We start from the raw sequence: 23652 nt of genomic DNA on the forward strand, positions 1-23652 counted from the left end.
TCTGTATCCACAAAAACAACGAGGAGTACCTATGAAAGCTTATGCCCAAATAAATCTATTGGTCTTTAAGGTGCCACTGGACTCCTCGTTGTTTTTGTCACTTCTAGATTATTGCTTCAAAGCCAATCCAGATCGTTAGTGACCCAAAGTTGTCAACCTCACATGTTTACTTGGTGGCCTGAGTGAAATGAATTTGGAGACCTCACTCCAGTTCCCACTGGATAGAAGTTCATGACACAAAAATGGCCATCACAGCTGGCCCTAAGTGGCAGTCAGCAAAGGCCAAAGACTGAACAGGTGTGAGAGTGAAAACCCTCTGACCCCTAGAAGAGAGCCTTGGAAATGACACTTGGGGCATATTGGCCGATCAATATGGGGGAAGTAGAGCTGGCTGGAGGATGACAATTCTGTTTCGTGACAACTTCCAAGATTTCAAAATTGGTGTTTGTTCCACCTTGGTACAAACACATACCTTCCCAGTGCTTCAGTGAAAAGGAATGGTGTTGAAACATCTGTTTTCTGATCAAAAAGATCAGGTTTTCGATTTGGGTCTCTCTCGCTTATCAAGTGACCCGGGAGTCCACTCTGGACCTCAAAGACCTTTCTGTCATGAAACTTGTCAAATCTAATACATCTCTATGAAGCATCTCAGCTTCAGTGAAAAGACATTGTCAAAAATTATTCCAACCAGCTGTAGAGGGAAGTTTGCACTGTGTCTTGCAATGCTGTGTCTGTTGTGAATAACAAGATGATGTGAATCTGTAATGGAGTCAGTTTAGCACCTTCCATGAGCAGTACATTCTCACACATACACACAAATAAAAAGGGATTTTTTTTTTTAGCATGTACATCCGAAAAAGGTGTTTGCTTTTATGTTTTGCCTAAAACGCCATCTTAATATAGATCTCTTTCATGTTGTAGTCCTCTCCATCCCCACCATCTGTGGAACAAATGTTTGTTTGTTTGTTAAGTGATGGATGTTCTTAAATAATATTCTTTTATTGTTAACGGGACAGTGAAACAGAAAGTGGAGCAGAAGCTGGAGCAGATGGGGAAAGTGCAGGGAGTCTGCCTGCACCCTGCTCATGTTTTGTGCATGGATGCCATCCTCAATGTGGGCCTGGAAATGGGAAGCCACAATCAAGACTGTTGGCCGCATGTGTTCAGGTACAGGAATCGACCAGCTTTACGTCAGAAAATTTATTTTAACAGAATCCAACTCCTGCTGCCTCGAGCAAGAGAGAAATAAATCTGTCTGCATTCAATTTATCATTCTGGGAGGTGCTCCAGTGCCACACACAAAAATAGTGGACCTAGGAGACTGAGTACAATTCAGTGGGTGAAAGGGGAGGAGATTTTTAAAAGGGCCTAAGGATAATCTTAGATACACCCATCTGAGTGCTTTCCAATCCTTAATATATTGATCCTCACAGCACTGCTGTGAGCCAGGTCAGTGCTGTTATCCCCCATAGTACTCATAGAGAACTGAGGCACAGGGGAGTTAAGGCCTAGATCCTCAAAGGATATTAAGGCATCTAACACCCCTTGTGCCAGGACACATAGGAAGCCTGCGGCAGAGCAAGGAACTGAACCCAGGTCTCCGGCGAGTGCCCTATCCACCAGGCTATCCTTCCTTTCTAAGGTCATTATTGAAAGTCCAGGCATTTAGGGGCAACAAACCCCAGCAGGCACTTCTGGAAGTCTCCCCCTCAGACTGTAAATAAGAGCACTATCCCTTTCAGAGAAATTCCAGGCCATATGACATAACAAACCTCCACTTGCCTGGCACCAGATAGGCTGGACTCCATAGGCCAGGATGGCTCCAAAGCAGACGTGACCACCTGCCAGTGGTTTCCATTACCATTTTCTGGTAGTGGGATTCTTTTCACTTTTATGCCGCCCTTTTAATGTGATTGGCCTATATCACTATGCGTTTTCTAAATGATTAAACTAGCTGCAGTGACAGACGCTATTAGAGACCAGTAAAACAAATACATTGGACTTCATTATTCTACAGATGTTTCCAGATTACCTTTAAGGAGCGAATGCAGTGCAGGACCAAACAGTTCTATAGTGACTGACTCTAGGGATTCACAGTCCATCTTGTCCCATTTGTTCTCAGGGTGTGTGAATACATCAGCACTCTGGAGCACACCCATTTCAGCGATGGCGCATCTCAGCCCCCTCTCACTATAACCCAATCGCAGCAGGTCACAGGAGGGTTGCAGGTGGATTATTCGTCTGCAAACTCTCCTCAGGAACTGACCCCTGAGCAGGAGACCACCCTGAGCAACAATCCCGTCATCCAGCCCGTCTCCATCCAGGACCTCATCAAGGAGGGCAGCAAGGGCAGAGCTTTCGACTTTCGTGGAGGCAGCCTGCTAAGTGGAAGCAATGCTGCCAAGGCTGTCCTCATCCTCTCCACGCAGGCTGACAGGTATGGATGGCAATGTCTGAAACCTGGTTTTGACTTCTCAAAACCTCTCCTGAGCCTTCCTGTAAAGTAAAGGGAACAAGCTACCAGTTCTGGACCTTACAAATGTTTATGCCATTCGCTCAGCAGCCAATGCTATAGTTGAGGTGGGGTTGAGATTTCTATTAACACATCCTATTTTCTCATACTCGTAACATGCTAAAAAAATTAAAATCTCCTTTTTGCTGAAATTTTCCATGCTTGGGCTCCATCCCCAAGAGGAATGTATTTGTATATTATCAGCGAAAAATAGTTAATGCCTGGCAGCATATTTCCTATGCAGCATCATTTTTTATTTCAGAATTGAAACACTGTGCACAGGACTACAGAATAATACAAATGCTTAATAGCGCTCTTCGTTATATAGGTGTGATTTTTGTAATGTAACTTCACTGTGGACCTCAATAGGTGCCTGATCCCATCCCATTCAAGTGAAGGAGAGATTTTCTGTTGACTGAATGAGAGCAAGATTAAGCCCTGGCTGTCTCGGTTTATGACTCTGCTGTTATGAAATTTCACTGTGATATCGTCAAGATTAGTGTTGTGATCTCCTTTTTTTAAATACAAAATAAATAGAGAAATTAAAAACCCAGTTTTACATTAATGTAAAGTTCTGCTTACGGTTTTAAACTACAATCCTAATTCAGAAGCTCCGTGGGAGCTTTGGATGTGCAGTCTTGCTGAAAATCCCACCACTTGCCTAGGTGCTGAACTTTAGGCTCCCGTCTCTGAAAATTTAGGCCTAAATTTCTCAAAGTAAGATTAATTCAGTTATTAATACATATATATGGGGCTTGCTCCTCAGATGGTGCAAATTGGTGTAACTGTGAAGTTAATGGAACTATGTCAATTCACCTCAGCTGAAGAGCTGACCCATGTCATATTTTAGATTGTTAGTTATTGGACCAATTGTGGCATTAAACCACTAGACGTATTATGAGGTGGGATTAAGAATGGTCTGTGCCACAGTTAAAGTCCCAGAAAGAGTTCTGGTTAATTTTGGACCCCTTTGCTCTTCCTCCCCCCAAAAATAATAAAGCTGGTGAATCAAAGTGGACTCAGTAACACTATGTAAACTAATCTACTGCTAACACTGGCAGGGTAGGTGAGGTTATATAATAATTAATGGAGATATCCCATCTCCTAGAACTGGAAGGGACCTTGAAAGGTCATTGAGTCCAGCCCCCTGCCTTCACTAGCAGACCAAATACTGATTTTGCCCCAGATCCCTAAGTGGCCCCTTCAAGGATTGAACTCACAACCCTGGGTTTAGCAGGCTAATGCTCAAACCACTGAACTATCCCTCCCCAATTTTCTTCAATGCACATAGAAACTTTAACCTCCATGGCTCATTTTCAAGTTACATTCTCTGCACTGTTGCTTACAGGCTATTTGAAGATGCTGCTCACAAGCTAAACCTGATGGCACTGGGTGGCTTCCTATACCAGCTCAAAAAAGCTTCTCAGTCCCAGCTCTTCTACTCAGTCACAGATACAGTTGATTACTCCTTAGCAATGCCAGGTAAATCTACTAAAGGCCTCGGAAGGATTCAGGTGTTTCTTGTATATTTTCTGCATTTCCTACATGATTTACTTTGTGTTCATTTTGCTACAGTATGCCCAGGACAGATAGCTCAAAGGCAACAATAAAATACAGAGTTGGAATTGCAAAGCATTTTCAATAGATAGCTACAGTCCCTGACCAAGAGAGCTTTCAACTTCTGTGGTACAGCACCTAGCACAACAGGGCACTAATCCTGACTCAGACATCTGGGTGCTAATATAATATAAACATGAATAATACATTTTAAATGTCCTTTAAGATTCCAAATTAGTAACATCTAGGGGCTAAATTCAGGTGTGAGCTAGATGGCAGGTGCAGGTGACATGTCACTGAATGGGTATACATGGCAGTAAGCCATTAGTGGGTTGTAGACAGGACCCAACAGGAGCTCTCAAGATAAAGTGGGGGGGATATGTTCTCCAGGTTTCTCCCTGTGTGTGGAATCCACCCCTCTGTAGCACAAGGGCTGTGCAATACTTAAGTCTCCCATAGGTCTTCAGACGGGGCATAAGGACCTGATCAAAAAGAAAATTTTCCATTGACTCAAAGAACTTTGGACCAAGATCTAAATGAGGCTTGAGTGGTGCACAGGATTAGCACAGTTCCTCTGCAAGGGGGTGAGTTTCACCCCGAATGAATTCAGATTGTGTTTTGTGCTACTTTGCATTGTTCCAGAATGACACTCAATTTGTTATTTTCTGCTCGTACGTCTTCTCTCTACAGGACTCAACAGCATATGTTACTTTATTATTAATAAATGGTCTCCCTCTTTGTTCTGTACACAATGTTCCATCAACAAATGTAGTAATAATAATTCCATTTTAAAGATTCATGCCATTAATAATTAGCCTAGTGCACACAGCTGCTTAAATATTTGTTTTCAGTGTCAAAAAGAGGTAACCTTCCTAATTATGTTCTCCATTAGAGATAAAAGCAGGGGCATCCTTTTGAGCCAGTTAGTGATGTGAATTTCCCAACATTTTGAGAGCAGTGGGAGATTAAATTCTTCGTATTAGGATGGTTTTCAAAGTGTTGGGGAATTAAGAATATGTACTGTCTGTTGGAACATTCAGAGTATGTTTTTAAGTTCTCTTTGTCCTGCGTTCTTCAACTCAGTAAAGATCATTTATAACCTTCCACTACTAAGAAAATAAAGAAATTGCAGTTAATACTCTTCCCTGTAAATGTTACCAAAGGCTTCTAAAGCCAACTCATTGTACTCAGGATTAATCATAAACCACTTGCCCACTTAGACTGCATATTTGCCAGTACTGAACATTATTATTTATTGTTATCATTGATTTATTATTTTATACTTTCTCCAAGTGTTTCCACTTTAAAAATGCATTTGAAAAAATCCACACTATTTGAAGCCAGTGAGACCTGCCAAAGCTGCATAGCTGTGTAAGCTGTTCCTACAATGTAGGTCCTTTTCTCAGTCTATTCCTATGCTTTTTGCAAGCACAGACTGCTAGCTATGCTGAATTTCTTTCTGGACTGGTCTTGATGTGTATGTAATTAAAATCAAATAATTTGTGACCAGATCTGAATTCAAACCCAGACCTGCAGATATGAAATGCTGCAGATGCCTAATTTCTGTTAATTACCCCTCTGGTCATGACAATTAATTTTCACATTTATTTACTTAATGCACCTTATTTTTCTTGTAGGTGAAGTAAAGTCTACCCAGGACAGGAGAAGCGCACTCCATTTGTTTCGTCTTGGGGATGCCATGCTCAGGATTGTACGGAGTAAATCCCGCCCATTGCTCCACCTCATGCGCTGCTGGAGTCTGGTGGCACCTCATCTTGTAGAGGTGAGAGAGCGAGAGAGAAAGAAGAACCTGTGGAACTCACAGCTACAAGATATTATAAACACACCTTACTTAGAGATATTCAGAAAAAGTTTGAACCTATAAATGACTAAAGCAGAATATCTGCAGTTATACTGGCTAGAATAACATCTCAAGGGTTATTAAACTTCTTCATTAGCTAGAGTTAAGAAGAAGTATGCTCCTCTTCTTATGGTACAGTATTGCACAGCTAGAGATAGGTACGCTGTGGGCACTTTCGCACTGACCTCTCAAGCATCTGGTAATTGCTACATTTGGAAACATGATTCCAGAGACAGACCATTGGTCTATTTCAACATGGCAATTCCTATATTCCTGTGGAAACTAGTTGTGCCTAAAATAATTGAAAACTGTTCTATGTAATGGAGCTGGGTTTCTTGGGTGTATGTCATTCACATGAATAAGTATGTGTGCCTGAACTTTGTTTATGTTAATGAACATGTCATCATGGTTCAGGTTTTTAAGGTGCACAGGAAGCACATTTCTCAGGTGTTTAAGAGCTACGATGAAAATATTTGAAGTCGGGTGTTAAGGCCTGTTAAAGTACCCATACTGGTATGTTTTGACTGTACAAGTGGTTTTAATTTTCAAAATGACTAGTGATTTTGGATGCCCAGCTTGAGATACCTTAAAGGGGCCCAATTTTCAGAAGCTGCTGAGCACCCGCTTTCTGATATCCAGGCCCCTTTGGATGCCAAAATTAAGACATTTTAAAGAGTGAGACTCCCAGAATCACCTGTCGCTTTCAAAATGTTGGGTCAGTGTAGTTCTCTTTTGGTGAACTTTGGCATAGGTGAAAGCCTAAGGAGGAAATGGCTGGATGGAGTGAAGGAACTGAGCTTAGAGATGCCTGGGGTAGTCCCCCAGCGTGGAATAATTTTCTGTCCAGATTCACTCCAGCTCTTGCCAGATGAGCAGTGTACTGTTGACAGCATGCCATTTCTTTTTTAGTGTACTTTATTGCTAGTCATTTTTATTGTGCTATAGGTAGCCAGTTCCAAACAGATACCAGGTCCCTTTCCCAAGATGCTTTTATTCTGGAGTCTAAGAACATACTAAGTACAGTACTTATCCATAAATGGCCTTTTAAGAAAACATTATATTTATACAATGAGAATGAAGAAAAATTAAATCTCTCACATTAGCCATTCAAATAAACAGTAATCTGAAAAAGATGGGAAGATTGTAGACCCTTTTTTTAACTTTTGAGTTTAGTGCTTTCTTTGAACTCTCAATAAATCTTCCTGCGTCTCTAGAATACTAAGCATCTTGGGTACACAGCTCCTTGTTTTCCATTGGACAGTCACTCTGTTCATTCAAGCAGGACCCTCTGGTCACACTATGCTGGAGCTATTTTTGGAGTTTGGCACTATCAAGTTGCTACTTCTGCCTCCCCGAAAACAGCCTAATCGAAAAGCAATTTTTTTTGCTTGGCCAAAATTCTGGTATTTCTTCCTTCATCCCTTCTGTCCCTGTAGGCTGCCTGTCATAAGGAGAGACATGTTTCTCGGAAGGCTGTCTCCTTCATCCATGATATCCTCACCGAGGTGCTGACAGACTGGAATGAGCCCCCTCATTTTCACTTCAGTGAGGCGCTGTTCCGCCCCTTTGAGCGCATCATGCAGCTGGAGCTGTGTGATGAGGATGTCCAGGACCAGGCAAGTCAAAGAGAGGGATAACTCAGTGGTTTGAGCATTGGTCTGCTAGACCCAAGGTTGTGAATTCTGTCCTTGAGGGGGCCACTTAGGGATCTAGGGCAAAATCAGTACTTGGTCCTGCTAGTGAAGGCAGGGGGCTGGACTCGATGACCTTTCAAGGTCCCTTCCAGTTCTAGGAGATAGGATATCTCCATTAATTATAATTATTATTAACCCTGATGATGGTGCCTACACCCTTTGTGCTATACAAACAATGAGGGCGGTCTCAGGTGTACACCTAGTGGCTAGAGTATCTGCCTACTTTCCTTTAATGGGGTGATATCTCTCTTCGGGGTTTTAGAAGGGTCCTTTTTCCTTAGCTATAGCACCAACACAAACTGTGGTAGACAGAGCACAATTATTTTTGTAATAAGCTCCTCTCTGTAAAAGGAGCCCTGACCATTGTCACCCCAGTGCAGTTCAATACAGTGGCTTTTCTACAGTGCAGTGTATTGTTGAGCAGTACTATATTTTGCTCTGCTCCTTTGTCAGGACTCACCTCAGGTTCAAATTACTACTTTTACAAGGTCAGGGATTCCGCCTAGTATACACTCCAGTATACACTATGCATTAGAGCCACATCTTCAAAGAGGGGGCACATCTAATTGCAGCCAAGAAGCACTAGGCTTTTGGAATGTATGCCTGGTGGTTTAGCTATTCTCTTTCCTTAGAGCAGGAACATGGTTATTCAACAGAAATCCACCTCCAGTCCTATAGATGTTAATGAAAAGTAACTTTCTCTGAAAAAAACTATAGAAAAATCTACATTTTTTTCAGTTACTTCTGTAGATGTTTGTACGGTAATTTCTGTTAGTAATTCCTTCCACCTGTTCTACTGGGTGGGTTTATGTTTGTAAAGTTCTCTCTGCTTTGCCTACAACAGGTGATCACGTCTATTGGGGAGCTGGTGGAGGTGTGTTCCATTCAGATCCAGTCTGGGTGGAGGCCCTTGTTCAGTGCACTGGAAACCGTGCACAGCAGTAGCAAGTCAGAGCTTAAGGAGTACCTTGTTGGAGAGTATTCTATGGGTACGAGTTTTCTCTGTTGCTTGTTTGATACATCTTTGTTTCTTCGTCCCATTATCTCTAGGACATAAAAATACTACCATAATCTACAATAAGGGTCCAAAACAATCCATTGCAAAACTCAGTAGTGTCATTGCAGTGTGTTGGGTCCTTACTGCAGTACTCTACAGTATCTAGAATATTTTTTAGTAAGGGAGAAAACAAATGTAAATCTCTGAATACTTTATCCTGTGATTCCTGTCAAACGCTAGCAGACACACAGGGGTCAGAGAAAGAGGACATTAACAAAGCTGTTCAGCAGTCTGCCTGAGCCATGTTCTGCTGCTGGAACATTAGGTCCATCAGGTTCCTCTGCGGGTGTCCTACTGGAGGAAAGAAAGATGCTTCTTATAGCCGTTTCTTGTCTATGCACTCAGGCCAGGCAGCCTACATTTTGCCCCCAGTATGAAACAGGTGCTCCTGTAAGAGAAGGACTGTTAGCACTAGAAGTGTTGGGCAGATGGTGAGCAAGCTTCATCTCACATAACACTAACACATAACTCCTAAAGTCTAATCTGTAACAGTCGTGGTATATCAGTCCCAGATCTCTCCTGAACACAGCATGTCAATTTTATGGCACTTATATGGAGAAATATCCATTATTCTGGCTTTTGATCAACTTTATAGGTATTTTTAAATGTTTTAAAGTAAAATATAGGCATGTATTATGTGCCTGCTGGAATCTAGTCTTTCAGATCCATTATGTACATTAGGCAAGCTTTAAAAGGCATATTTTCAACTCAGGAAAACACACCAGTTTTGCCTCTGTTAAATAGCATCAGGATTGTGAATGTGATAGCCACCATGTCAGCCAGCAACACCAAGAATTGAACCAGGGACCTAAACCAGAGCTAAAAGCATGAAGTGAGCCCAGCCTGAGCTAGAGAGACAAGTCTCGATAGCTGGGGCAAATCTGCTCTAGGAATTATTTTGGGGGAATTCTTTGGCCTGTGTTATACAGGAGGTCACAAAGGTGCCTTCTGGCCTTGGAATCTGTGAAACTGTGACTCACTCCTCTGCTGATCAGGCACAGAGGGGAACCTGTAAAACAGTCACCAGTGGGTTGCGTGAGTACCCTCAGGTTGCTAGTCCCTTGGGAGCCAGGAGAAAAGGAAAGTAGATGCAGCTTCCAAGGCAGTCACAACATTTGCCTGTCAGAAAATTGCCTAGCGATCACAGGAGAGGTACGGTACACTCAGCTGAGCTAGGGAACCTCAACTTATTAAAATAAATAAATAAATAGCTGCCTTCATCTCCTACTGCTCTCACAGGGAAATGCCAGGCTCCAGTTTTTGACGTTTTTGAAGCATTTCTCAACACAGACAACATCCAGGTCTTTGCCAATGCCGCCACTAGTTACATTATGTGCCTTATGAAGTTTGTCAAAGGATTGGGTAAATATGATTTTTCCTTTTTTTTTTTTCCATTAAGCGCAACCTTTCTGTGGTGGGGGTGGGAGGGTTATTCTGGAAGAAGTGACTTTTGTTTGTTATAAGGTACAAAATATGCTTGGAGAGAGGTTTAGCAAATGGTAAGCAGGGGTACTGTATAAAAGACACCCAAAATAAAAGGATTATTCAAAAACACTTTTGATGCTGTCGGATTTTAGGGCATGTCACAGCAACAAAGATTCTAACAAAGCCATCTAATTATTAATTTTTTCTCATTTTCACTATGACCTACCATACCCCTATATAAATACTATAGAATTCTACAGTACAATAATAGTCCAGAACTCTGCAGTCACGGTATTGTAATATTTGGGACTGGGGTTGGATTAGCACAAAGAACACTAGCATTTTTTCATAAGGGCAGTTTTCCATCCAGTGATCAAAGCCACATTTTTTTCCCCAGTCCCCTAGCAGCAGCGTTTGGCACACAAACTGCCAAAAATCTGCTGGAACCTTCAGTAAGAACATGAGTATCACAGGTAATAACAATCTGTCAGCAAGATTAATTTTTCTTTTCTGATAGTGAGGGTAAAGGAAGTGGGAGAGAAGATAGGGTATGCCAAGTCAAGGTGACCCTGTACTTTGATTGTAGTGCTTGGAGAAATTTCAGAACAAAGGCAAATTCGGATGGGTTGTTCTGCCCTCTTATTCACATTTCCCGTCTTGCTTTGATCATTTAAAAAACAATTGTCAGAAATTCTAAGAAATTATGGAATTGATTCTCCTCCTACTAATGTAAATAGCAAAATGCCAGGGGAAACTGGATGGGGCCCTACTTTCTTCTTTTATTTAACTCTACCTTTAATTCATAAATGATGCAGCAACTTTGTGCCTGACCCCACGCACTAAAGTCAATGGGAGTTTTACCACTGACTTCAATGGGCGCAGGGTCTAGCCCTTGAGGAGGGGAAGGGAGTGGAACTTCAATTATTTGCTACTTTATCGAGGAAAATTAAAATTGTATGCAAAGAGCAAACTGGTAAACGCTGAACCTGGCTGTCTTCAGAAACAGATGTTTCTCTGGGTGGTTTAAAAAATGTTTTCCATTTGGTGAGAAGGATTTATCAAAGGGAAAAGAAATGGATATTTCTTGTTTGTAAAATTGTAATGGACAAATGGAATTCCTACTCTATATATCAAATTCTGAATTTTAACGAAATGTCTCATTATATGTAATATTTACCTACAAGTGTTGTTCTAATTATCTGCAAATATAGACCATCAACAAATGTTACTCGGGTTTTGCTGATACTCAGGAACAAAGGAAAGGACATTTATTCATTGGGGGTTTGTTCCAAAGCTTACCAAAATCAACAGATGTCTCCCCACTGGCTTCAATGGGCTTTGGATAAGGCCCTAGATCTTGTGCACCTACAGTACAGTGCTTATGAGGAACCATATTTTTAACAATAAAATATACACAGATCTGTTCATTTGCTTTAACTACCGGAAAGCACCTGCACCTTGCAATAGGCACTGAAAAGTTTAAATAAAATTGTCTAGAATTCCTTGAGGAAAAAAAAACAATTTCTCCCATTATTTCATTAACAAATCCATCTCCAGAGTAACTGCTAAGGTAGGGAGACACAGTGGTCCAAATTTATTCCTGGCCGCACTCCAGTGACTTCAGTGGAGTTACAGCAGGTTTGAATTTATACCTATATGAATCAAAGATTTGTCACCTCCCTCTTATACACTGTGGTCACACTTTATATTAAAGGTACATGTATAAATAGTTCATGAATGAGAAATAGATAATATGATGTGTGTGGTATAGATGGTTATAAGCATGTCAGTTGAAGATGTTGTAGATGAATATAAACTCCGGTTATAATATAAGTAACCTATGGGATCTATAACCATCTGTAATTAAATTAATTATCCATTTATTAAAGTGTTTGTAAATGTACTCTTAATCTAAAGTGTGACAGCCATTATTATGTTGTTCAGTGGGAGAAGTCTCCCCAAACTCTTTGGACTGAGGTCTAAAGGCTGCATTATGGAAAGTGTAGTCAATAGCTCATAATAGCCAGATTTAATGAGAAATATGTGTTGCATAACTTTTAATGCTGTGTTTACATTTCTTTTTTCCCCCCTTCTCCTTCACCCTGCTTTCCACCCCTAGGAGAAGTGGATTGTAAGGAGATTGGTGATTGTGTGTCAGGATCTATGTCTACAGACTTGTGCCTTCCTGCTCTTGATTACCTCAGGAGGTGTTCTCAGGTATGCCTAATGATCACAGAGAGCTATAGACCTGAACTAGAAAACCGCTTCTAGGTTTCTTGACTCACCGCAATCATTGGAAATGTTTATATGCACATAATAGAATATTTTATGTATACAATCTTTGTGGCAAGCTTAGTGGTAATATCCTGCACTGCCATAGAGGAGGCCAAGGGTCAGTTCTTTATTGGAGTTTCTTATTCTCTTGGCTAGCTGAAGGGAGCAAAGCTCAGGATATGGTAGACTCAGTCCTGAGGAGAGAGAAATGGATTGTATGCTCTCTGAATGAGCAAGATATGGTACTAGCAAGATCAAAGGTGCATCCAGTCTTACTCCAGCAACACTGGGACTTTGGGGAGTGGAGACATTTCAGAGAGAAAAAAATAGTGAGAATCCTCACATCTCTAGAAGTGTGATGGACTCCACCTGCTGAAATAGGTCAGCAGCCTGGTTATACCACAATAATATATGTAAAGGCAAGGGCAGAATTCTAAAATGTCAGAATGCTAGCATATTTTGTATGCAGTGTTGTTGTAGCCCCAGGATATTCGAGAGACAAGGTGGCTGAGGGAATATCATTTATTGGACCAACTTCTATTGGTGAGAGAGACAAGCTTTCAAGCTACACAGAGCTCTTCTTCAGGCCTGGGGAGGGCATTCAGAGTGCCACAGCTAAATACAAGGTCAAATAGATAGTTTAGCATAAGGAGTTGGCACATATTCGAAGGGATCATTCAAGGTGAAGTGGCCCGTTAACACCCTGTAGTCATAGGACGAAAAGGAGGGTTAGTGGATTACAGATTGTTGTAATGAGCCATACCTCCAGTGTCTTTATTAAGCCCATGATTTTTAGTGTCTAGCAAAATATATTTTGTATAAACCCAGTGCTCATAGCATCGGTTACTGTTCAGGACTGCTTGGACTTTTTTTTGTCTGCACTTTGATTTGTACACAGTACCACGTGAGGGTCTTAATCATGCATTGGGGCCCCATTGTGCTTGATGCTGTACAAATGCATAACAGAGAGAGTGTCCTTGCCCCAAAGCAATTACAATCCAAGTATAAGATGAGAGATAACAAGTAGATGCAACAGACAGACTTCAAGAGGGGAATGGGCACAAGGAAATAACAAGACCGTACTGGTCAGCAAGATAAGCAGCAGTCACCACAAATCATAATATGTTTTTATTGTTAATATTCTGTGTGATAGTGTTAAGCATTTGGTGAATCACAAAATCTGCTACACATCACATTATCCTTTCCCCCCACCACAACCACAAAGAAAGGGAACCACCCTATCTATCTCTCTAATATAAATTTTAATTAATCTTACCAGAAAAAAAGAAGAGTAAAAAATACAATAGGTACATTACAAATACCTCTATTATAGGCAAAAATGCCTAACAAGCAAAGTACAGGACTTCTCTCTGTTCACAAATTGAAATTTAGGTCCTAATTCTACCATGCTCAAAGCAGTACCTTAATCTGTAAATAGCTCTAGTGAAATCAGAGGGACTGCTGGCAAAGTACCTATTCAATGTGAGTTAGGGGGCAGAATCAGGCCCTTAAATTATGGTTTGTTTGGTTTTAAAATACCTTGCTGTCTGTTGGGTATCGCAGTCTGATGAAGATGTTGGAGAACCAGCCATGGAGGCTGCCTCATAATTTGAGAAACACTATTTAGTTTATAGGAATTGGTAATGACATGATACAAATGCAGGGAATGAAAATGTTAGTGGCACTACACTGCTAAAGTTTATTTAACTTTGGACCACGGGCACCAATGTGCGATTGTGAGCGACCATTTTGAATACCACATTGAATTTTAATCCATTCAGTTCATATTGTGAGCAGCCACTCACTCACTCAAGAACTTCTAAAGTTACATAGATTTATGGCACCAGAAAATGTGGAATCCCAGCTTTCAGAACATATAAGGATTAACATTATCTCTGGTGATTGGTGATATCATGCTGCAGAGATCGTGTTCATTGCAGCTGGCAAACCAGTATATATTGTTTCAGGAGCAATCAACCTTTACTGGGCTAGTGATCAGAAAGAAAAAAACAGTCTCCAAAATATTCTGCAGATAGGTGGATGGCTGATAGATAACGATAATATTTAGTATATATTGAGTGCTTTACATCTTCAAAGTACTCTGTGTACCACTAATCCTCAGGCAGGACCAGTATTATTTGAATTTCACAGCTTGGGGAACTGACACACAGGTTATTTAAATGACTTGTCCAAGGTCACAGAGAAAATTAGCAGTAGAGGGAGGAGCTCTTGACTCCTAGTCCTCTGTTCAGTGCCCTAGACTGTTGCCACTAGATAGACCTTATAATGCCACTATCAATCCCAAATATTAATGTCACTCTAATAGTTATTTTGCCGGTGTGCAGCATGATGGCACTTCCACACTTTCCCATGTTACATTTTTTCTTTGTTTAGTTGCTAGCCAAAATCTACAAAATGCCCTTGAAGCCAATTTTCCTCAGTGGCCGGCTGGCCAACTTGCCCCGAAGAGTGCAGGAGCGATCAGCCAGCAGTGAGGATGGGATTGAGTGTGTCCTTTCTGACTTTGAGGATGACTCTGGTAGGTGATTTTAAAATAATGGCTGTGGTTACACAAGAAGTTAATCAGCTCCACATGTAATTGTGAATTTGGCCGACTGCTGCAAATGTTCAGAAAAGAGAGTCCAGAAATATGGTGTCGCCCTGTGTCTATATTGTTTACATATCCACATATGTAGCAAGTTTAGCACTGTTGTGATGGTTCCTCTCAGTGGGGAGAACACATGTCTAATTTAGCTATATCCTCCCATGCATACTCAGGTGATTTCACCTCATTTATACTCAGTGATACACTGCATACACAGACCCACACTCCTCTGGGATGAGGGGATCAAGTAATAACAATGACAGCCTAATAATCCTAACCGTTCCATCCACTAAATGGGTATGAATGGAGAAAAAGCAGAGTAAGGCGGGAAGGGGATAGATGCTCTATAAATGAGAGAAGGGAGTGGAGTGTAGAGATTCAAATGGGCAATGCCCCATCACCACCACTCACACAAACTGTATTGGGATGGATAGGAGTAAAGACTAAAAACCCATTATCTAGCTCACAGGAGATTTTTTCATTCATCTCCCTTGCATTCTGAAACCAACCCCAGCCCATGATCAAAACAGTAAATGCATTATAAATAGCTTCTCGTCTATTTCCCCACACCTTACTCCTAGCTTCTCATTATGTGTCCATATTTCTAGGCCTTATCAATGTCTGGATCATTCTGCTGGAAGAATTAACTACTGCCATATCCAACTGTCCCCGCCAGCACCAGCCACCCACCCTGGATTTACTCTTTGAGCTGCTGAGAGATGTTGCCAAAATTCCTGGTAATTTCAACGACTTTATGGAACATCTGCTACTGAAACACAGAAAAATCCTTGTTAAGCTAGCAAGGACTGTGAAGATCGTTTGCTTAGCTCCTCTAGAGAGGAGACATTGTCCTTGTGGTGTTCATCAGTAACTTCTCGGCTTGGTTAAAGATCACATTGACTGGCTCCCAAGGGAGCTTCATCAAAAAGATTATAGTCTTTGCATAGGGGAGGGGAAAGGGATAACTGTGGTAACTGTGTGGTAGCTGTTGGCATGTGTTAATTTTTTTAATTGGTACTGTTGTCTAGTGTACACGATTCTCCTTGTTCTTGACACATCATGATATGCAAGTATTCTTTTCTCCACTCCCTTGAAGGCCAATCTGTAGAATGATATGACATCACTATATATTGGTACATTCCCTGCACATCTGCTCTTTTATCCAGAACAAATACTTACAACAGAGCAAGGTAAAGCAGGATCTGCTTGAAAAACTTCTCCTATTTCTTGACGTGCTGGACTGTTCTCTGTATATTATTAGACACTCTTCATGAAATCCTCCTTGAATGTTCATGCAGAATAAAACTGCACTGCTCAGTTTGCATTCCTATAGTCAGAACCAGAACTGTGCATCAGACACCCTAATACAGAAACGTATGTTTTTACACCACACCATATATGGTTATAAATGTGTTATATTAAAACCACACACATAATTGGCTTGATGAATAAAAAACAAGTTGCTGGTGTCATGCCTAGTATTTATTTTATTAACAGCTGAATATCTTGCCATGCTCCTGATCACTTCTCCCCAGAAAATAGTTGCTCTGTCATCTCTTACATCTTACAATAAATCTACACTAAATTCAAGAAAATAGTTGGATTCTCGATGTACCCTTCAATTGGTGGCAATTTATACACCTTCAACAGACAACCCAAGGTGTATGCACTGCTGCAAACATTACTGGCTCTTAGTTAAGACAACACACGTGTTTCAGATATTTTGGAAGTAATTTTCATTAACATCATTCAATCCATGATCTCTGTCTGGTAAAGGATCCTGGATTTCTTAGTTTGGGCATGTGTTTGAGTGAGTATTTGCAGCCAGAAATTCTTACCATGGTTGTGTTTTCCTTCCAGGCCCAGGATTTGGCATTTATGCAGTTGTACATCTTCTACTCCCCACAATGTCCCTCTGGCTCCATCGTAGCCATGGTGACCATTCTTACTGGGATGCGGCATCTGCTAATTTCAAGCATGCCATTGGCCTTTCCTGTGAACTGGTAGTGGAGCACATTCAAAGTTTCATTCATTCAGGTAAGCAGTGTCCCTTCAACATCAGATTTAGTGATTCACTAACGATGCAGGGTTTTACTGTGTGACATTGTGACGGGGTTCGACTCACCACTGCTGGCGCCTCTCGCTGGTCATCCTGGGAATTAGCTCTGTCCACTGTGGAGCGCCCTCAGCGTGTGGTGTCTTGCCTATTGTCCGTTCTGCTCTGGGACCCGCGTTGCTCTCTGCTCGGCGGTGTCCCCTTCAGGACACTGCCTTCCGGCCGTGCCCACTACTCCAGACGCACCCCCGAGTGGGGGTGGGAGGGGCAGTTAACAGCAGTCTTTAGGACTCACACCTGCCTCAGTGGCCAACCGCAACCCAGAGTCTAGCCCCTTAGCTCAGGGGCAAGTTGCAGTCTGTATTGGCCACCGTCTTCTGTGGCCAGGTGCAGTATAGTAGGGGTGTGGGGGGGACACAGGCCCGCCCGCTACTCTGGGTCCCGACCCAGGGACCCTCTAGCGGCAGCCTCCTTCGTTCCCCTCCTGTCCGCTTTTCTTCCCTGGGCCACTTCCCCTTTGGCCCTGTACACTTCCTCCACCCTTTATAGCAGGGGCGGCAGCCTGACAGGTAACGAGGCGGGAGCTCTAGCTTCTCCCGAGCCTGCCCAGCACTGCTCTGTCCGAGGTGCTAGCTCCTTCCTCAGGAGCCGGTCCTTCTCCCTTGCCAGCCAGGGAGAGTCTGACTCTCCTCCTGCTAGGTAGCCTTTATATAGGGCCCTGCCCTGCTTGGTTGCCTCTTCCTTCCCCTGACTGGCCCTCCGCAGGCCTTCGTTGATTGGCTGCTAGTCTGCGCAGCCTCAAAGGCCTGTTTCAGCCCTTTTCTCAGGGGGTGGGGCAGTCGCCCCACCACAGATATGCTTAGAAGATGTTCTTGAGCAACCAAAACCAAGCCAAGTCAAAATCAGGGAGAGTGGGAAGGTCATTTTTACCTTAAAAGGGATTATGTTAAACTTTCCAAAAATATAAAGTCATGGAGTATTATACTCAAGATTATAATGGACGGGAATTGGCAGGAATAGGAGCTAACATAGTACTTTCCCCAGTATCAGTTGGACTATTTTACGTTCCCATATACTTGCCTGAAGAGAACAGCTCTCCTCTTAATTTGCTGTGTTTTGACACCTATAAAACTGCCAGTAGTGTTAAAGAGAATCAAGTTTGTAAAACATCCAGATATCAAAAAGAAGTATGACTGCTGTTTGTCTAGATGATATTGCGAAGGTGGGAATGCTAAAAACAACTTTCTTTTCCCTGTAGACATTGGCTACGAGAATATGATTAATACAATGCTAAAAGATCTCTTCAAGTTGTTGGTAGCCTGTGTGGCAGAGCCTACAGAAACAATCTCCAGAGTTGGCTGCTCATGTATCAGGTAATATAGAAGATCCTCTTTCTCCCATCAACATATTAAAAAAAGAGGAAGTGATGCAAAGACTCCTGAGTAGAGACGTCTTGGCCAAACATACAGATTGATCATTTTGGCCAGTACCTCTCTTGTTCTTTAAAAGCAAAATCTAGAGTTAGAAAAAAGCTGAAATCAAATTTTCGTCAATTAGCCAGACTCTGTTTGCTTGTTATCAAACCAAATTCCCAGTCGCGAAGGGGAAGGTAGGAATGTGTGGGAATGTCCATGGCCCATCTGTATCGCCTGGATGCTGTCAGAGCAGAGGAGAGTCTCCATAATTTTGGGAAATGATGTAAATAAACATGCTTGTTCCTCCCATGAAAATATCTGCTCTACACTAATATCTACATCACTAGTCAATACACAACCTCTAGAAAAAATAATCAAACTGCTGTTGGGTGGGATTCACAGGTCTCCTGAGGTAAGTATCCTCATCACATTGTGCAAATTATTATTGCAGTCAAACCCAAAATGTGGTGCATAGCACTGAACAGACAAAGAAAGATGCAGCCCGTGCCCTGGAAAGCTTGCAATCTATATAGATAAAAAGCACTCAAATAGCAGCCAGGAAAGGAATACAATGTCTAGGCAAAATGGTCAAGGTGATGATTGGCACATATCTTACTAGCTCGATGTTTGTGAAGCAGCTGCCTAGATTTTGCTCTACCCAGTGGCCCAATTTCTACCTTCTTCCTTTGAGTCAGAAAAAGTTTTGTAGGGCCTGCAGGTTTGATAGCTTCCAGTGTCCTTACTTGCAGGTATGTCCTGGTGACAGCAGGGCCCGTTTTTACTGAAGAGATGTGGAGGCTTGCATGCTGTGCATTACAGGACGCGTTCTCTGCGACTCTTGAGCCAGTAAAGGTAAAACCAACATTCCAACCAGCCTCAATTCACTGATATTTGCTAGATAAATAGATTCCCTTTTCTGATAAACTTTTGTGTCTAATTTCACCCAAGCCACAATAAAGACTGTTTGCCTGAAAATCGAAAACATCAGAAAAGTAATTTCAGATCCATTATCATATATTTTAGTTATTGGTATGTTAATTTAGTTTTAGTGATAGGTCTCAGATTAATAACCCTGGAAACAGAAGTGTTCTATTTTTTCCAAAGAACGTGTACATCATGGGCAGTGGCATGGTGCCATGCTTCCTAAGCCAGTGCTCTAGTATTGCACCAAAGATTGGGGAGGGAAGTGACCAGGCTTCTTCATGCTGCCCTGCCAATGTGAAATCAGCAGGGTTGAACAGGTGCAAGTGAGAGCAGACTTTATCTGCCTGACGTGTCTGTGTATCCAGTTCTTCAGCTGGATTTACAAACGCAATGGGAAAACAAATGATAGCCTTAGTGATGTTTTTGCTACAAACTGAGTCGAGACTAAAACACTTGTCTCTTTTGACTCAGTCTTTGGTTGTAACCAAAAACCCTGGTAAGTCATTACAGTCCAAGCTGCTTAAAAGGGAATCACAGTGCATTAATTCAAATAAAATATCAGGGGAGATGCCAGGGCAATTATGGGAGATCGCTCAGAATCAGGTAATACACATGTGCTAATAAGGATAGAGGGCTCTACAACTACTTGGTTGATCTTACACACAGTGAAAGACTGATGTTGTGTCTCTCTGTAGAACCTATTGGGCTATTTCCACAGTGGTTCTGAAAGCTTTAGTGGCGATGCCTGTGAAGTGAAGGTGGCGGCCCCATCTCTCTCTCCCAGTGCCGAAGCTGAGTACTGGAGAATCCGAGCCATGGCGCAACAGGTAATGATCTCATTACAAAGGAAGCGAGAGAACAAACTATATACCAAGAGTTAAACCAACAGGCAGGTTGGGAATTTTCTTTCCAAAAACTCTTGGAAAGGACAAATAATTGTACTGTGGGAAGAGTCCTTGCTCAGTACCTTTGTTACTGGAGGTCCGGGGAAGTGTTTCCCTCCAACTATGTGTTGTCTCCCCGTGCCGGTCAGTAGGCTTGTGAAGCTCCATATTAAAATAGCATCTTGCTGGAGTTTACCTTGCCTTTCCTTTGCTCGTCACTTAAGGCAGCACCACATCAACTACTTCCCCAAGCAGCCCTTTGTGCAAATCCAGGTAAATGTCCTCTTAGATATAGAAATAATCATTCTCCCGAAAGTAGTAGTGGAATGTCTGGTCACATTAAAAATAAATTGGACAAGCCCTTGAAGCTAGGGACAATCCTGATTGGGGGAAAGGGATGGATAGATGAACCACCAGGTCACTTCTGTCAATTTGTGTGTGTAATTGATCGTACCTGCTGCTCTTGGAATGCCCGTTCCACAGATAAGATGCAGACCTGGAATTGATGGGCAATAACAAAAAGGCAACCCAGTGGGTGACAGAGACTAGTGGGTGGCATTGGCAGTGTTTGTTTTGTAATTTTTTAACACATGAAGTTCAGAGAAGCCCAACTCCCATAACCCCTATCTGGCTGCACATATGCATACACAGTGTCTCTTCAGTGACATCTCCTGAGATGAATTCTGCTCAGTTACAATACAAAGCATGACAAGCCACAAGAGCTGAGATTTGGTTGATCATGGGAAGTCAACAGGAGTTGGGTGCCTTTGAAAATAATCCCCCTCAGAATGCACAGCCCTCACAGGTGGGACACATTAGCCATGCGAAGGGGCTGTTCTGTTCCTATAAGTATTACCTTTTCAAACGGTGCAGGTGTTGAGCTGCTTGCTGTGCATAATGTGTGGTTTTTTTAGGTTTTCATGTTAGACACCCAGTGCTCACCAAAGACCCCCAACAACAAGGAGGGATTTGAACATGCTCAGTCCTGTGTGCTTATCATTGAGCTGCCTGCTGACAAGAAACACAACGGGCATACCCAGAAAAGGTGAGAAGCCATTCCAAAAGGCCTTCATAGGGCTAAGCAGGAGGCAAAGAATGTTTTTAGCCAGGTAGTGAGGTGAAAGCAGAAGAGCAGATCTGTCCTCCAGTTTTGCTAAAAATATGAATTATCAATGAATAGAATGGAACTTAGGGAAGAGAAACAACCATTATCAGCACACAGGAGAGACCCATTTGTGAGGAAACATTGATTGTGCAACCCTCCCACTGGTGAGCACACACTCATATGAGTAGTCCCATTGAAGTAAATAAGGTTACGTGTGTGAGTGCTCACCTATGCCAGGGATCCACAATCAGTTCGGTAACCTCATCACATGGTATGTGAAAACTAGACTGGAAAAAGAACCAGGAAATCATTTATAGGGAACTGTGTGTATGTGAGTGAGGGATGGAGTTGGACTCAATAACCTACAGTGCTAGTTCTTGTCCATCTCCAATATCTAGGGTTCATTCTGTTTCCTTCGGTGCAGCTCTCTGGATTTTTCATCAGCCAAAAGCAGAAATTCCCTTCAACAGGTTACAAAAATTTGCAGGCACCAGGCAGATAAATGGAAAAATGGTTATGCTGTTTTGTAAATGACCATACTATGTAGAAATTAGAACCAGAATTATTAATTTGTACTCCACAAATGTCAGTAAAATATTCCACTTTTTTTAACCATAACACCAAAATTACGCAGAGGAAACTTTTGCTTGTTCCAACTAAATGACTGTTAAAATTATTGGATTAAGAACAAAAAAGAAATGTAGGACGGTGGGTCTCGTGGAGCAATGTAAGCTAACCCTAGGTTAGCAAAAGCATTGTCCAAAACTACCAGGGTCATGCTCGATATACTAAGATGAGGAATTTTTTGTGTGTTTGTAGATAGAACTCTTCAAGTATTGAGTCATCCCATCACAGATCTTTCAGCATGTGATTGCCTGGCACTTCACGTTCTGAGCTCATCACATAACATTTAAGTTGATACTTTTTGGCACTGCTGAACACTAACGTCAACCCCAATAGCACAAATGGGACACAGAGTCAGAATTGTGAATCCAGGACCTGCATTTATATTGTTGGAAATGTATTGCCAACAATGAAACCTTTAGGGAGAAATGTATGTGATAAATGGCCTGCAAGCAGGCATTGTGGCAAGCCCCCTTTGCTCCTCCTTATTCAGAGCTGTAGTCTTGTTCACAATGAGGGGCAGATCTTGATGGTCCTTCCTTGGGTGTACAAAGGTCTCCCCCAGCTGCAAACCCTATGCTACCTCCTCTCAAGGGTGCACAGGGACTGTTTTCTCCTGCTTCTCCTCAAGGAACAGGACTCCAAAAAGGGGTCAGGGAGGGTTGGGATCATGACCTTAACCCTCTCCTTGCCTGGGGGGAATAACCAGCTCCATGCTAAAGAATGGGACAGATTGTGCAACATTCCTTTACCTACTCAGTGTGCATAGAGAGGTCCAGTGGCGACTGTAGCACTTCCCAGGGCAGTGACAGAAGTGTCAATCTATACCCAAGCATTTGTAAGGGAACACGGGCCTTTTGAAAGCATCACTGTACTGAACACAAGTACTCTGAACCATTCCAGCAGCATTAGACCTGTGTAGTGTCTAAACAATAACCAGGAGTTTGGTTTTGTTTTCATAAGTGAGTTTCCACTATTTAGCCTACTCTTCACCAGAATAAGCCTCAACCTTGACTGTGCCATTGTTTTCCTTATTATTATTTTCTACAACAATACATCTGGTGCCAATCTTGCATGCTGAAAATTGTAACCATTCTGAAGCTTTGTTTTAACCTCGTAGGATTTCTCTTTTCCCATTTGATTTTTGCTTCATTAATGCTACATTGTTCCACAGGAAGCTGGGGTAAGGGAGCTTTTTTTTTTCCCTACAATATAGTTTCATAATTTGCAGTCGCAAACAAAAGATAAAATAACGTTATGCTTAAATGGGATTGGTGTTGTGTTCTCGCTTGTGTGTCTGTGCCAGCACCTTAGTTTGGTGTTTTACCTAGGAAACGACATCCTGGCCAAGCAGTACAGCAAACTAATATCCTATTAAGCTATAAGGCCCAGATTTTTAAAGGTGCTTAGGCACTGCGGTGCTCAGCATTGCAAAGCCTAACTGATCTAGGATCCTAAATCTCATTTTCAAAAGGAATAAAGTCTAATTGCCTTTGAATGTCAATGGGATTTTGGCTCCTCAGTGCCTAAATCCCTTCTGAAAATGAGATTTAGGCTCCTAAATCAGTATAGGTGTTGCTGCCCTCAGTATTGCAACACCTAATACCTTTAAAAATCTGGGCCTAAGCCTATTAAAGGGTGTGTGGATTTCCCCAATTC

The 23652-nt window shown here is 42.0% G+C and overlaps 1 protein-coding gene across 11 annotated transcripts in view; it reads left to right on the forward strand.

The window, feature by feature from the left end:
* ARFGEF3 (ARFGEF family member 3) overlaps positions 1–23652 on the forward strand; it is a 127184-nt gene that overhangs the window by 95512 nt on the left and 8020 nt on the right. For 10 of the 11 annotated variants that reach the window (XM_065588752.1, XM_065588753.1, XM_065588755.1 and 7 more), the window contains 15 exons: positions 1017–1167; positions 2123–2437; positions 3861–3994; positions 5707–5852; positions 7367–7546; positions 8469–8613; positions 9921–10043; positions 12226–12323; positions 14775–14919; positions 15594–15722; positions 16846–17022; positions 18300–18414; positions 19206–19308; positions 20076–20207; positions 21179–21309. In XM_065588752.1, coding sequence (XP_065444824.1) covers positions 1017–1167; positions 2123–2437; positions 3861–3994; positions 5707–5852; positions 7367–7546; positions 8469–8613; positions 9921–10043; positions 12226–12323; positions 14775–14919; positions 15594–15722; positions 16846–17022; positions 18300–18414; positions 19206–19308; positions 20076–20207; positions 21179–21309 — 2224 coding nt within the window. Of the gene's footprint in view, positions 1–1016; positions 1168–2122; positions 2438–3860; positions 3995–5706; positions 5853–7366; positions 7547–8468; positions 8614–9920; positions 10044–12225; positions 12324–14774; positions 14920–15593; positions 15723–16845; positions 17023–18299; positions 18415–19205; positions 19309–20075; positions 20208–21178; positions 21310–22188; positions 23260–23652 lie in introns of those variants that run through there. The other variant, XM_065588762.1, reaches the window with a different exon arrangement.

This window comes from Chrysemys picta, chromosome 3 (assembly GCF_011386835.1).
Source record: "Chrysemys picta bellii isolate R12L10 chromosome 3, ASM1138683v2, whole genome shotgun sequence".
NCBI lineage: Eukaryota > Metazoa > Chordata > Testudines > Emydidae > Chrysemys > Chrysemys picta.